Here is a 16,209-nt window from a genome sequence, read left to right on the forward strand (position 1 = left end):
AACACTTTTATTGGATGCCTCTGATAACAAATATTGTATTTTATAAATAAATGACATTAACAATCGAATGAACATTCAGTGGGTAAGTACCTTTTTAAATATTTTTCATCGTAAAATAAATACGGTGACACGTCAGTTGTCAACATATATTTGCTGGCATCTCTGCTATTAACAACTTTCAGTGCAAGAAGCCTTAAAAATGATTTCGATTTTACTTTATTCCATGAAAGATAAGCAATCTACCAAATTAGGTTTTGAAATTTTACCATCAAACAAAAAATTTCACGTTTGAATAAGAAAGTGCGTTTCAATATTTTGACGTTTGATAAATTAAGTCTTTAAAGTGGTCACATTGCAAAGTGAAGGCTGGTTTAAATCGCACCGAGTGCCGAGGTGTGGGTGCGAGGTTTTTGTCAAATTTACAATATTGACACTAATATAAACTTTTCCACTAAATTAATTTACTGCAAGAGTAAAGTGTACATAGTCTTTCAGTATCAATAACCTTTCATGTTTTTATCGGCACGTCAACGTCATGAATGACAGTTCACCGCTGACAAAACATCTCATTTATTTACCTAGCAGGAATGTATAAATTAAGAAATTAATAATTTAAAATGCAAACTAATCTGAAAACGAAAGAAATGTTTATCGTCAGGGCGCTGGAAAAAATACTAGGCGATAAAGATATTAAGCGATCACATCATTCCCAACTGAAGAAGGCCTGTGAGGTGGCATTGGGTAATATACAATTAACATGTCATTTCATTACTTTGGCTACTAAATATTCTATTATGCTATCCATAGTAAAATGATATTCATTATTTACATACTTCGAATTGCAACGGCGTAGTCCAAATCTAATTTATATTAAGCATAAATGTCAAAAAAATACATCATAAAAATATACATGTCAATGTCATGATAAATTCTATTGTTTTTACTTTTATTATTGTGTAGTTATCTGAAACTTGCCATCGAATCTAGTGACAGCGTAGATTTTATGATTTCTCAATATATTAACTTCTTTAAAACAACAAAACTAATTTTTTATTGTGTGAAAGGTATTATTTTTTATGGTATGTATTTATTTGCTCTCTATGTGCAAAAAAGCAAATATCCAAATTGCTTTTGAGAAATTTAGTATTGATATCTCACAAGTCTTCTTTTACATGCACTTGTGTATATATGATAAGGCAATTAGATCAGATTGATATATTATAGTATCTAAATTAAAATGTGGCAGACAACTGACCTTACTTTTTGCTTTGTGGGGATTCAACATTTGTTGACATCCCTCTGTAGTTACTAAGATAATTTTTGGACTTAGGATTAAAATGTCAAACTTTATAAAAAATGATGTGTTTGAATAAATAAATATTACGAAGTTTTTGATTAATTTCGCATCCATATCAGATTTCGAAATGGACATGTTAGTTATTTAAACTATATTTACTAGCTTTATTATTTATATTTTACTTAACATTTTTTTTGTTGTAGATGATATTAAAAATGAGTTGAAAGATGGCGGCCAACCTGAAGATGCAGAAAGTCGACCATCTGGAACTTTACCCCTTCCTAAAAATGATGAAGCCAATATTATCACAGCGGAAAAATATTTCTTGCCCTTTGAACTGGCATGTCAAAGTAAAGCCTCCAGAATTGTTGTTACTGCCTTAGACTGCCTACAGAAGTTAATTGCTTATGGACACCTCACAGGAAATATACCGGATTCGACAACACCTGGAAAACTCCTTATCGACAGAATTGTGGAGTCCATATGCGGATGTTTTTCAGGACCCCAAACAGATGAAGGTGTGCAGTTGCAGATTATTAAAGCCCTTCTTACTGTTGTTACCAGTCAACACGTAGAAGTACACGAGGGAACTGTTCTACTCGCTGTAAGAACTTGTTATAATATTTACCTCGCCAGTCGCAACTTGATAAATCAAACAACGGCGCGAGCAACACTAACGCAAATGTTAAATGTTATTTTTACTAAAATGGAAAATCAGGCCATTGAGGCCGAGGTTCAAGCAATAAATGATACTAAAATAAAAGCAGAAGAGAAAATTTCCGAAGAACCCAATCCAGACCGAGCTATTAATGATGTCCAAAATGACCAAGTAACAGAATCACCCCAGGAAAGAAGAACATCTGCTGAGATTATTGCTCGTGAGATAGTAGATTCGGTGGTTGAATGTTCTCTCAATCAAATATTGGGTGAAAATATTCAATGTAATAATGAAGTGCCTGTAGAAGCAAATGATAACATCAGTATTGTAAGTGTTGAGCAAAATAACATTGATCAACCTATTCCAAGAATACCATCTCAAGAAAGTGTTGAAACTCATTCTGAAAATGATAATTCCGTCACTGCTAAGTTTACCCATGTTCTTCAAAAAGATGCTTTTCTAGTCTTTAGAGCCCTCTGTAAACTTTCGATGAAGCCATTACCCGATGGAACTCCTGATCCAAAATCACACGAGTTAAGGTCAAAAATACTTTCTCTTCATTTGTTATTATCCATATTACAAAATGCAGGCCCCGTATTCCGAGGAAATGAGATGTTCATAACTGCCATCAAGCAGTATCTTTGTGTTGCTTTATCAAAAAATGGAGTAAGTTCTGTGCCTGAAGTTTTTGAACTATCTCTAGCCATATTTTTGGCTCTCTTATCAAACTTCAAAATGCACTTGAAAATGCAAATAGAAGTGTTTTTCAAAGAAATATTCATGAATATTTTGGAAACATCTAGTTCAACATTTGAGCATAAGTGGATGGTAATTCAAGCATTGACAAGAATTTGCGGAGATGCACAAAGTGTTGTAGATATATATGTGAATTATGATTGCGACCTTTCAGCTGCTAATTTGTTTCAAAGACTGGTTAATGATTTGTCTAAAATAGCCCAAGGAAGACAAGCCCTGGAACTTGGAGCTACTCCAAATCAAGAAAAATCTATGAGGATAAGAGGACTAGAATGTTTAGTCTCAATTTTAAAATGTATGGTGGAGTGGAGTAAAGATTTATATGTTAATCCAAATTCTCAAACTACATTAGGGGAACGAATTATAAAAGAAGAAAATGATCACCAAAGCCTTAAATCACACGGAGGATCAAGTCTTAGTTTGCATTCAACCAGTTCTAGTGTTGTGGGTAATCGGGAAACATTAGACTCCCCCGAGCAGTTCGAGGTCTTAAAGCAGCAAAAAGAAGTTTGGGAAGCGGGAATAGATATGTTCAATAGAAAACCTAGAAAGGGTATTGCGTTTTTGCAAGATCAAGGACTACTAGGTACTACTGTGAAGGAAATTGCTGACTGGTTACATACTGATGATCGTTTAGATAAGACATTCATAGGAGAATGTTTGGGTGAAAATGATGATCATAGTAAAGAAGTTATGTATGCCTACGTAGATGTTATGAATTTTGTAGATCTCGATATAGTGGCTGCTTTGAGATACTTTTTAGAAGGATTCAGGCTTCCCGGTGAAGCTCAGAAAATAGACAGATTAATGGAAAAGTTTGCTGCTAGGTATTGTGAATGCAATCCCAATAATGTTCTTTTTACAAGTGCAGATACTGTGTATGTGCTAGCATTTTCAGTTATAATGTTAACTACAGATTTGCATTCTCCGCAAGTTAAGAATAAAATGACAAAAGAACAGTATATTAAGTTGAATAGTGGAATAAGTGACAATAACGACCTTCCTAGGGAATATCTTTCGCAAATATATGATGAAATAGCTGGTCATGAGATTAAAATGAAATACACTAGTAATAAACCAGGAAAGCAAATGATAGCTAATGAAAAGAAAAGAAAATTTATTTGGAATATGGAAATGGAAGTTATATCTACTGCAGCAAAAAATTTGATGGAATCTGTATCACATGTGCAAATGCCATTTACAACGGCTAAACATTTAGAACATGTTAGGCCGATGTTTAAAATGGCTTGGACTCCATTTTTGGCAGCATTCTCTGTAGGTTTGCAGGACTGTGATGATCCTGAAATAGCCTCTTTGTGCCTTGACGGAATTCGTTGTGCCGTTCGTATTGCGTGTATTTTCCATATGAGTTTGGAGAGAGATGCATATGTTCAAGCGTTGGCTAGGTTTACACTCCTTACTGCTAATTCGCCAATAACTGAAATGAAAGCAAAGAATATCGATACAATAAAAACATTAATTACTGTAGCACATACGGATGGAAACTATTTGGGCACAAGTTGGCTCGATATTGTCAAATGTATTTCTCAATTAGAATTAGCCCAGTTGATTGGAACAGGTGTAAGGCCACAGTACTTATCCAGTTCAGGTAATAAACCTCAACCAGATCCTTTAAAGTTAAATTTAACTGCTTTGGATCCTAGTGTGAAGGAGCATATTGGAGAGACAAGTTCACAGAGTGTAGTAGTAGCAGTGGATAGAATATTTACTGGATCTACAAGGTTAGATGGAGATGCTATTGTGGATTTTGTTAGAGCACTCTGCCAAGTTTCACTAGATGAACTTAGTCATCCAGTAAATCCCAGAATGTTTTCTCTTCAAAAGATTGTTGAGATTTCTTACTACAATATGGGCAGAATCAGGCTACAGTGGTCACGAATCTGGCAAGTTCTCGGAGATCACTTTAACACAGTGGGCTGTAATTCTAATGAAGATATTTCTTTCTTTGCTGTTGATTCACTCAGACAACTGTCCATGAAATTCATAGAAAAGGGAGAATTTGCTAATTTTAGATTCCAAAAAGACTTTTTAAGACCTTTTGAGCATATCATGAAGAAAAATGTATCTCCTACTATAAGGGATATGGTTGTAAGATGTGTGGCTCAAATGGTTAATTCTCAGGCTCACAATATTCGCTCCGGTTGGAAGAATATCTTCTCTGTATTTCACCTCGCGGCTGGTGATCATGACGAAGCCATTGTTGATTTAGCTTTTCAAACAACGGGTAAAATAATAACAGAATTGTATGAGAAACAATTTCCTGCCATGATTGATTCATTTCAAGATGCCGTTAAGTGCCTCTCTGAATTTGCATGTAATGCCAAGTTTCCCGATACTTCTATGGAGGCTATACGATTAGTGAGAACTTGCGCCTTGAGTGTCAGTATATCCCCACACCTGTTTGCTGAACACGCAGGAATGGAAGCGGAACTGGGAGCTCCGGAAGATGACAGAGTATGGGTTCGGGGATGGTTTCCTTTACTCTTCTCTCTGTCGTGTGTTGTTTCACGTTGCAAACTAGATGTTCGCACGAGAGGTCTTACAGTTTTGTTTGAAATAGTAAAAACCCACGGCGATGCTTTTAAACCTCATTGGTGGAGAGATTTATTCAATATTTTATTTAGAATATTTGATAACATGAAACTTCCAGAACACCAATTAGAAAAAAATGAATGGATGACAACTACTTGCAACCATGCATTGTATGCTATTGTTGATGTGTTTACCCAATACTTTGATGTATTGGGATCTCTACTGCTGGTACAACTTTATGCGCAATTACACTGGTGCGTGCAACAAGATAATGAGCAACTTGCACGCTCTGGTACTAACTGTTTGGAGAACCTTGTGATATCAAATGGTTCTAAATTTGAGGAAGACACATGGGATAAAACTTGTCAGTGCATGTTAGACATATTCAATAGCACCATTCCAAGTACTCTCTTGACTTGGAAACCAGAACCCAACCCGAAAGGTATAACCCAGACTTACGGAGAAAATGGCGATATTCAGTCTATGAAACAAGGTATTCTCAAGAGACCCAGTAATCAATCATCAAATACCGTTTTCAATGATGACCTGAAGACTGGAAATGGATTATTCAATGGACTTTTAATCAAGTGTGTGGTTCAGTTAGAGTTGATACAGACAATCGATAATATTGTATTTTTCCCGGCGACATCCCGGAAAGAGGATGCAGAGACTCTGGCTGCTGCAGCTGCAGACATGGCAGGGGGTGCAGGAGCAGCCGCAGAGTGCCAGAGGGAAGAGCAGGGCATGTATCGCCTACTCAGCTCTCCTCATCTCTTCCAGCTTACAGAATGCCTCTTGCAAAGTCACAGATTTGCAAAAGCCTTTAATTCTAATAATGAACAGCGAAATGTATTGTGGAAAGCTAATTTCAAGGGCTCCGTCAAACCCAATCTCTTGAAGCAAGAGGCGCAATCTTTAGCATGTGTATTAAGGATCCTATTTAAAATGTACAGCGATGAGTCCAGAAGGGCGGACTGGCCTCGAATTGAGCAGAGACTGATAAGTGTTAGTAAAGAAGCCTTGGAGTATTTCATAAGCCTGAGTAGTGAAGCTCACAGAGATTCGTGGACTTCTCTTTTGTTGTTAGTTCTCATGAGGATCCTCAAGATGCCTGATGACAGGGTGTGTATATTATTGAATATATATAATATTTTATAGTAATTTAATTACCTCAATACATTTTCATACATAATCCTTGAATATATAATGTACATTGATGTTGATATTCAGAGCATTGATAGTGGATAGTGTGACTAATATAAGCTGTAGGATTTTTTATAGCTAAATAAAATTTACAAAAGCAAAACAAAGTTGATAATATTTTTATGCTATACACTTGCAAGACTTTTATGGTTGAGTATTATTTGTTTTAAGAAGCGTGACAGTATCATGGTGTCAGTTGATTGATAGACTCATTTTATACAAGTTTCAGCTACTACCACTAACTACTACAATCATGCCATTTCTCCGTAGGAGTAGACTGAGGATGGATCGCTACACACATGTCTATCCTGACATATATTCCTAGCTTTTTCCTTTTGTTGCCCGCATTCACTCTTCTTTCAACATCCTTTTCTACTCTTCTATCTCTCAAAAACATGCTTCCTAGATATACTAACTCTTCTTCACTAAGATTTCTTCCAAGACATTCCTTGTTTACATTTATTATGCTATCAGTAACCTCATTTCCCCTTTCAAATACTATAACTTTTGACTTACTTTCGTTCATTACCAATTTGCTCTATTTGAAAAAATCTTGTAAATTTTTTTTCTTACATTACACAGCATATAAACATAACATAATAGAATAATAAGAAAAAAATTCACATAGGCATAGCCTGTGCGTGGGTATACATGATTGTATCAGTTTTACATTACAGCACGTACACAATAAAAATACACGGTATAAATATATAAGAAACAAAAAATAAACCTAAAATAACAAATGAAAAATCGATGTTTCCCAAAAAACAGTTTCTCTAATAAATTATTGTAACTTTTTTATGAACACTTTACTATCTAGAGACAGTGGACGATGTAAAGTGAGGTATAGTGAGCTCTCCAGCATCATACATCCTAGAGATTATTTGTTGCAAATCCTCCTTACTAAAATAACTAAACAAACAACTTACTGCGAAATGATCAATTTTCTCTCCAATACCCCACCCCATACATTTTATTTCTTTCATACAGTTGCCCATGTACAGTTTAAGCAACCATGGTGACATTACACATCTCTGTTTTACCCCTTTTGAGATCGCAAACCACGATGCGAATCTCCCATTAATTCTTTTAATCGTCAGCGATTAGACTCTTTTCATAGAGAGAAACCGCTCATATAAGTCTTATTGTTTACTCCATACTTTTCCAACACACCCTACAATTTCATTTTCATTCAAATTCATTCTATCTACTTTGTCATATGCTTTTTGCAAATCAACAAATGCGCACAACAGTTTTTTACTTTTTGCCAAAAACTTCTGTTAGTATTCATAGTGCAAAAATTTTATCAGTAGATCCGCGTCCACTCATAAAGGCTCCTTGCACGTCCCAAACTTTATTTTTTGTCACTTTTCTTACTCTCTCAAGTATAATTTTCCCATACAGCATTTTGACAGAACTCGGGAGACTTATTGCTCTATAGTTTCCACACTCCACACAAGATCCCTTATATAAAGGCATGACAACTGCCCTTCTCTAATCCAGAGGCGTATGCCCTTCCTCGGTAGAGATTGGAAAATCTGTGCAGCCATGTGCCCAACTACTCTTCAGATATTCCACAGCAACCCTATCATACCCAAAGGATTTACCATTCTTCATACTTTTCAGCATACTGTTTATTTCTATCATGCTTATCACATATGCAGTGGCATCACTCGTATTTTCCTCCGTACAACCTAACTGTTGTGCAGGGACCTATGTGTTTTCATACACTTCCATAAAATATTCCATCCATCTCCCCTTCAATCCTTCATTTGTTGTCATTTGGGCATTTTTTGATTTAATAACTTTTATACTTCCACTTTCGTAAGAGTGCTTCGTCTTTTTCACTTTTTCCCAAAAAAGTTTTATATTTTCTTGAAAATGGGCAGATATTTTTATGCCTTTCCCTTTCTTAACCAACCTTTTGCATACTCTTTAACTACTTTTCACTCTTTCATACTCGCTACTATCGGTAACTCTAATTACTAAAAGCTTTTCTTTTTTCATTTATAAGGTCTTAAATACTACGTCTCACTATGCATCATCTTTTTCGCCTCTTCGTGATGCTATCCCGCATATACTCATAGCCGATTCACACAGACATGATTTAAATTGTTTCCACGTTTGGTCAATATTCAATTCTATTTAATCCTTTCTTAAACTTTAGTTCAAATCATTGTTTTTTTTTTGCACAACATCAGGCCAGGAGGCCCAATTACAGTAGTGAAATTCATCACAAAACACCCAGGCTTAAGAAAAATTACATTTATTTTTTGTGTTTTCACCGGGAATCAAACCCAAAACCTTCTGTGTGTGAGTCAGGCGCCTTGAGTATTACACCACGGAGGCCATGTTCATACTTCACTCTTACATTTTTGACTTGCAGCTTTTTAACATTGACTCTAGATGAAGATGTCGCAGTTTATGTCCATGAGTGTTGTTCACAAAATGGAATCAATCTTGTCATAACAAGAAAGTTTTTAGATTCCCTTTCAGTGCCCCGAAACACTTAAGTATCGGTTGTGTTTGTTCTTAACCTTTTCTGTGGCGCCAGATATTGCTACGGTAGTTCCCAGCAGGCCACGAGGCAGTTTTTAGAAAATCTCATTTGAACCACTGCCGTGTCGATAATTTTAATAATCCTTATGTCCTAGTGTTTCATCAAACTTCTAACAGATGTCTCTGAGTGTACGAAATATAAAATTTCAACGTGTAAAGTGTGTTCAAAGGCATGCATCTTTATGCGCTATTTTTTGTGGCCGGCCTTCCGAGCTCAAAAACGGAGAGCACGATAACACGCTTAAGGCACTTAACCGGGTAATCAAGAGGCAACTACCATATAATCAATTATCATCCTTTCATTCCCTTTTTGTGTACCCATGTGTTTAGGTGAATCCCCTTATGATTAAATACTAAATGTTATAATTGTAAAATATGGTCATTTAATTTCATGCATGGTATTAATAATGAATCATCTTCAAATATTTTTTTAAGCCATCCTAGGTAGGATCTATAGATATATTATGTACTAAAAATCTGTTTTGAATTTCAGTTCGCTGCCCATGTCTCCAGTTACTATTCCCTGCTATGTGAAATAACGTGTTTTGACCTAAAACCCGAACTGAGATCCGTACTTCGCAGAGTGTTCATCAGAATTGGTCCAGTTTTCAAAATAATTCCTAGCACATAGCGCAATCTTACATTCTGCCTTGGATTTAATTAGGATATCTTATCTTTCTTTTCACATACATCCCAGATTTAGATCTAACACCATTTATATACATTGCCTATGTATTATTTGTGTTTAATAGATATATCACGAGTGTTGCAGTAGCGATATATAAATAATATATTATGTATACCTTTTAGAAATGTTAAAAATTGTTTAAATATATTTATTTACACAGGTGATAAAAATGTATTTATGAGTTCTTTTTGAATACTTATGTAAAATTAAAGTTAGGTTCCATAAAGAAAAAGTATTTACTAAAACCGGAAAACTGGCGGTGTAAGTTTGGATACTGATTTATTTGATTAAATTATACATAAGTTTTTAAACCTAGATTAAAAATTATACAAAAAAAGACATGTTTTTTTTAAATATTTTATAAACTTGATTGATCTTTACCCGTGAATAAATGCGAGTGTATAACATTAAATTTATATTCCTTTTACACAATTTTCAATCCTTGAATAGAATTTTCAAGAGTATGCAAATCCCAAATCACAAGTTGACCATCCAAACCGGAAGTGCTAAATTTAGTAGCGTTGGTTTTAGTTCCTTCATAAAGACAGAGTGAAGTTATTGCATTTTGGTGGAAGGAATCAAGATTTGTATCGTTTGTCTCGATACGTGCCTGGCGATCCAAGGATTGAAACTTCTTCATGGCAGACAGCCCGCCAGCTTCCTTCCTAAGAGTATTATCCAGCTTGGCAGAAAACTGTATCTGGCCATCTTTATCCACGTAGTATAAAAGTGGGATACAGCTGTGGCCGGCCACTATCAGCGACTTGTTGGTAATCCAAGTGCATCCCATGAAAGGTAAGTATTCAGTTTTTAGTTTTGTGACGGTCACATTTCTTATTCCATTAGTGGCATCGGCGACATTGATGGAACTGTCGTGACCCACCCAAGCAAACTTATTACCATCAGCGGAGAACGATACTCCGTGAACCCAGCCACCACCAGACGGAGTATTAGGAAATTCCGCCAACAGCTGCCCTAGGGGAACTTTGTCTCCCCAAACACTAGGAGCAGGTTGATCTTCAATTGCCTTGATGTAAGCGGAGAAAACCCTTACTTTAAAGTCAGCGGAACCAGCCACTAGAAGAGTATTATTGGGATGCCAGTCTAAAGTTGTGACGGTAGACCTGATAGGCTTCTTAATGTGCTTGGAGACCCACCAGTTGTTTTCTTTCTCGAAGTAACAGACAGAAATAAGTCTTGCACCGGATCCGACGGCAAACTTATTTTCCAAAGGCGACCACCTGACACATGTAGCAGCCCGATTTATACGCAGCAGTACTAAAGTTGGAGACCATTTTCCATCAGCTCCCTGAGTCCATACGTAGGCATTGCGATCCACTGCGCAAGTAACGATGCGGTTGGTGTTTGGGGCCCAATCGATGCCCATCACTCGGAGGTCATGTTGGCAAAGATTATCAATCAGTTTCCATTCTGCGCCATCCGTTTGGTAGATATAAACTTCATGGTTATTTGGAGATATTGCAATTTCTGAAAAAAAAACAACAAATTGTAATAAATTGACAATTTCTTGATTTTGTGACTTAATAAGGTAAAGGTATAATTTAAAAAATCCTTTTTTATAATGCCTAACTGAGCAATCCATGCCGGGGAATCCATTTGTAAACTTTGCTGTATGTAATTTCATTGGGATAGTGACAAATTTAACTAATTAAATTTTAGTGGGGTTACCAGCATCAAACCGTTTTCAGTGGCATGTAATCGAGTAATTTTTTTAACATATTTTTTGCCTGATTAGTACTGTTTTATTAATTCCAAGACTTAATTAGTTATTTATTATTAAATTATGTTATGGTAAAAACGGGTGTGTTTTTATAAGAACAAACTATCACGCCACTTCTTCTTTAAGGCTACGAAGAGAGGACAGAATGCCATAGTACTCTGTTTTTGCAAACATACTTGGCTTTCTCTACATTCATACGTTTTCTCATGCACGCACACTGATTATTCTGACTTTTTACATGTCCATCATCAAGTATTTGTTGGATTTGGTTGTGCCATGTCTTTCTTGGTCCTCCTTGTTTTCTGCATTCATTGACATTCGCACCGTAAATCATTTTAACCGAACCAAACGTACCCATAGTCACTGAGTTAGTTTAGTTATACCAGGGCTGCATTAAACGAGCATGCATATACTGCCAAAAATTGGAGGTTACTCATTTTTGATATTTAAAAAAGTTTGTATTTTAATGTTAACAATCAACATTAGTTTTTGGTGGATCCCAATCGGATTCTTTCCTTATAATTTTGACCCATTTATTTATTTTCACTGGATTTTGGGGAATGCAAAAATAATATTAACTCATGTTTATGTGGATCCCTGTAACTAAGAAGAGCTTTGCAATTGCGCCGCTAGGCCTAGTTTGACATTTACAAAAAATAATATTTATATTAGATTTTTTTTAAAAGAAAAAAGAAATATTAGCGTTTTTATAATTTACACAAATATTTCAATTTTGGTAGCCATTTTCAACGAGTTGTAAATAACTCACTATTAGAAAATGGAAATTAAAGTTGGGAGGGGGGGTTCGAACCTCCGACCTCTGGCCCATGAGTCCGCAACACTAGCCACGGGACTACAAACCGATTCCAGTAATTATTAAAGCTTTGTAAATCACTCATGAACAAATATTTACCAATGAAAATTTACACAATTCTTTTAACAATGTTTACCCAAAGGGTTTTTACAGGTTTTCATGACACAAGCAGGCATTTTGGTTTCGATTCTAAACACCCAGCCCAGCTGGCGGTTGAAGAACGATTAAATACACGTTGGGCATGACTGAGCGTTAGGGCATTTTGGGCAAGTGGCATGAGGCTCAGGGCATGTATATGTGTATTGATATATCTATGGTCCCAGATAAAATAAGAAGTTTCTTAAATAGTATGACTGCTCGTAAGTAATGAAAATAATTTACAAAAAATAGTGTTGACACATAAGGCTATATAATTTAATTCTTACGTGAGCGATCCTTATTCCATGCGTGGCAAGTGATAGGACTGCAAGAATCACCAAAGCTAAGGGGAGTTGCCATTTTGACTTCTGGTGGTTTTCTGGAATTTTAATAAAATTGAGGTCTACAAAAGCAAAATGAATTATTGTGAGATTTCATCAAACAAGTGATAAACATTTTACTATGGTTATCGCCTAACTTAAGGTTTGTGTTAGATAAAGATGCCTAGATTTATTTCATGAGTCACAACTAAAATTATGTAGTTTAATAGTGATAAATTAATACGATCAAATATTTGTACTACATACCGAAGATGACAAGTTCAGTAGGTTAAACGATGTTTGTCGAATTCGCGGACTCTGGGCCGTCAACGCGAATAAGTGTAATGATTATTCAAGGAATCTTGATAATATTGAAATGACCCTCCCTAATAAATCCGTTTTCCGGCATATAGCTTGATAAACTCGACACTCGTCACTCGTGTGACAGAAGCGCAGAGGTTGTCAACCTTGACTTGACATAAGCGAACCATAGACAATAGTTTTTATATGTCTATTTTCTATATGCACACTAAAAACGTGACATATCAATATTTATTTTTAAAACGAGCAAACCATCTGGCCGTTTCCTCGTAATAGTAGGCAAATAGGATGGAACTCCATATCATTCTGTCTTTGCATACATATCTCGCTTCCTTTGCATTCATACATCTTCTTATGTCTATCTTCAAATAGGTATTTGTTGGATTTGGTCATGCCATGTTTTTCCCGGTCTTCCTCAATTTCACTTGTACAGGATTTAAGTTCCATTTCACAGACTGTATTTTCATCCGCCGGACACAGACAAACCTGTATTATAAGTGAATATTTTATTTAAACATATACGGATTTTCGAGAAGAGATTATGGTCTAGACTTTTATAAGTTTTATTACACGTATTTATCTAGATTTATACTTATCTACTCTAATTATTGCAATACTTTAATCCATAGAATTGTTTTTTGAAATTTTAAAATAAAGTTGAAATAAATCAAAAGAAAATTATATTTTAATATACTTTATATTTATAACGTTGACTTCATAGTTCATCAAAATTAATAAAACACTTTATATACTTATTATCCTTATTGATTTTAGTTTTCATACTATATACATAAACTAGCTGACCCGGCAGACATTGTCCTGCTCAAACGTTGGCTTGCCTTGGAAAAATACTTTTTATTAATAAGTAGGTACCTAGGTACTTGTTTGTGATTAAATTCCATAACTAAAAATGGTTAATATTCAATTTAAGTATGTACTTGTTTATGGTTGAATTCCAAACACAAAATATATATTTTTTCGAAAATGGCATTCTTTTTGCAAACGTAAAACTCCGGTCTTCTCACTGACAAAGGGGTGTACTTATGTAGGAATACGATTTTTTGAAATCTATTGAGTTTAATATTATTTTAGTATAACCAAAAATCCAGTAAAAATAAATAAACGGGTAGAAATTATTAGGAGTTTAAGGAAAAAATCTGATTGAGATCCACAAAAAACAAATGCTGTTTGTAAACATTCAAAAATAAACTTTTTTATGCACAATAAAACAACATCTTTCCATTTTTTGTAAGTGCATTCTCCTCGAATGCAACCCTGGTAGATTGATGAATAAAACATTTATGCTCCTTACTTCTTTTTTACACATTAGATTGAAGATTTCAATATTTACGAACACGCACAGCGCAAAGATCTATTTTTCTCTGAAACCGCACGTAAATCGGTTAAGCCGTTTAGGAGGAGTTCAGTGACATCACATGTACAGAGGAATTATATATATAAAGATACATTACCTACTTCATATTTTTTTATCTGCATAATGGCATAAGGCAAATTCTATAAATTTATGATTCGCTAATTGCAGTACTCAAGGCGCAAACGCAAAAGCTGGACCATCTCATCTCGCAAAAACATGAAAAAGATGCTACAAAAATGTTACAATATCTATTATGTTGTTATTGAAAGGTGGCATGCCAACGACGTCACAAAAATTACATTTCTACTGTCTCGGTGTCCACATAACTAATCTAAAAATCAATAGATTATAAAAACAATTAACGACAAAACAAAACAAAAGAGAAATAGAAAATAAAACAAACTAAAATACCTGCCCCCTGTCGTGCTTCATATAATGTACAGATTTATTTTTGAAAAAATAGTATTACGAAATTAAAAAGAATATTTTAATTCCCATTTCAAGTATTTTTAGGACTGGCATCAGATAATCACTATTTAATTTTATCTGACTTTGAAGGTTAAAGACCTGGGCATTACTTTCGTGAGTCCCTGACATTTTATGATTAGATCGTTTAAGATGTTAGGATTCGTCCTGTGTACTGCCGGGGTTTTTGGTAATACACGAGTACTGAGAATTCTTTATAACTCGTTGGTGCGAAGTAAACTTGAGAGTGGCTCGATGATTTGGAGCCGTGTAAGTTTAAGTAGGTACTCTTTTAGAGTGGAGAGGGTTCAGAAGAAATGTCTTCGGTTTCTCTACACGAGAGAGTGCGGGTATTATTCATGGCTTTATCTCACTGAGTTTCTCCAGGGTATGCTCTGTTACAACAGCTTGAAGACCAGAAGGAATGTGTATTTAACTACCCATTTCTTTCGATTGTAGCGCGGTATTATTGACAACCCTAAAATTATGCGGAGCATTAGCTTTTATGTTCCGGTTAATTACCTTAGACAGCGTCAACATCGATTGTTCCTCATTCCTATATACAGGAACGACCCGCCAATGGTTATGCCTCTTGGAAGGGCTATCTCTACGTTGAACAAAATTACTTTGGACATTGACATTTTTCACGTCTTCGAGGGAGTTTTGCGTTACAAAATTCTCTTCCTTTTTTATTATTATTCTCAAGATATTATATATATCTACGTGTTATTTTTATATATAAGTACCTAATTTAATATAATTTTTATTTTTATTATTTCTAAATGTATGAATTAAGATACTCTATTTTGTAATGTAAACATATAACTCGTAATGAGCTTAGGTCATGGGCCAGGAGGCAGAGTGTAATGCTCTGGCAAAAAAGTACCCGGTCAGCACCATGCGAAAGAACTGATAAAAGGGTACTCGCAAAGTTTTGCTTTTGACTTAATAAAGCTCAGCCAAAAGTGAGGGTTGTCACTAGAGCCCTTAGAAGGCACTGCAGATTGAACAAACACCTTGCTAGAATGAATATTTTCGAAACTTCTAGATGTAGGTTCTGCAGTGCAGATGAGGAAACACATATACACATTCTATGTGAATGTGATGCTTTTCATCATAACAAGAGCGTCATCCTCGGGGGACCACTGGTTAAACCTGAGGATGTTAAAGAGCTCGCCCCTTACCTAATAGCGCGATACTTTAATGGGCTTGGAGGGGGGGAACTATTCACGTGGACCCGTCACAATAGATCTTCACAGGTTGCAGTGACGTCGGGAGTTTGCATAGCACTTACCCCCACCACTAAGAATAAGAATAAGAA

The 16,209-nt window shown here is 35.4% G+C and overlaps 2 protein-coding genes across 2 annotated transcripts; one reads left to right on the forward strand and one right to left on the reverse strand.

Annotated features, from left to right (window-relative positions):
* The first annotated feature begins 349 nt into the window (after window positions 1-349).
* On the forward strand, window positions 350-10,126 carry Sec71 (ADP ribosylation factor guanine nucleotide exchange factor Sec71). Its single transcript, XM_088227565.1, has 3 exons — window positions 350-741; window positions 1,501-6,386; window positions 9,520-10,126. Exons 1-3 carry the CDS (start codon window positions 618-620, stop codon window positions 9,655-9,657), a joined length of 5,148 nt encoding a protein of 1,715 aa, XP_088083691.1. The 5' UTR covers window positions 350-617; the 3' UTR covers window positions 9,658-10,126.
* Window positions 9,950-13,191, reverse strand: Arpc1 (Actin-related protein 2/3 complex, subunit 1A). The gene is made up of 3 exons (XM_088227566.1): window positions 12,995-13,191; window positions 12,695-12,786; window positions 9,950-11,202 (listed from the first exon to the last, which is right to left on the reverse strand). The coding sequence occupies exons 2-3, from the start codon at window positions 12,765-12,767 to the stop codon at window positions 10,139-10,141; spliced, it is 1,137 nt and encodes a 378-aa protein (XP_088083692.1). The 5' UTR covers window positions 12,768-12,786; window positions 12,995-13,191; the 3' UTR covers window positions 9,950-10,138.
* Between the last annotated feature and the right edge of the window lie 3,018 nt (window positions 13,192-16,209).

The sequence above is a fragment of the Micrasema longulum genome, unplaced genomic scaffold, assembly GCF_059751315.1.
Source record: "Micrasema longulum isolate JH-2025_06_02 unplaced genomic scaffold, ASM5975131v1 h1tg000511l, whole genome shotgun sequence".
Classification (NCBI taxonomy): domain Eukaryota; kingdom Metazoa; phylum Arthropoda; class Insecta; order Trichoptera; family Brachycentridae; genus Micrasema; species Micrasema longulum.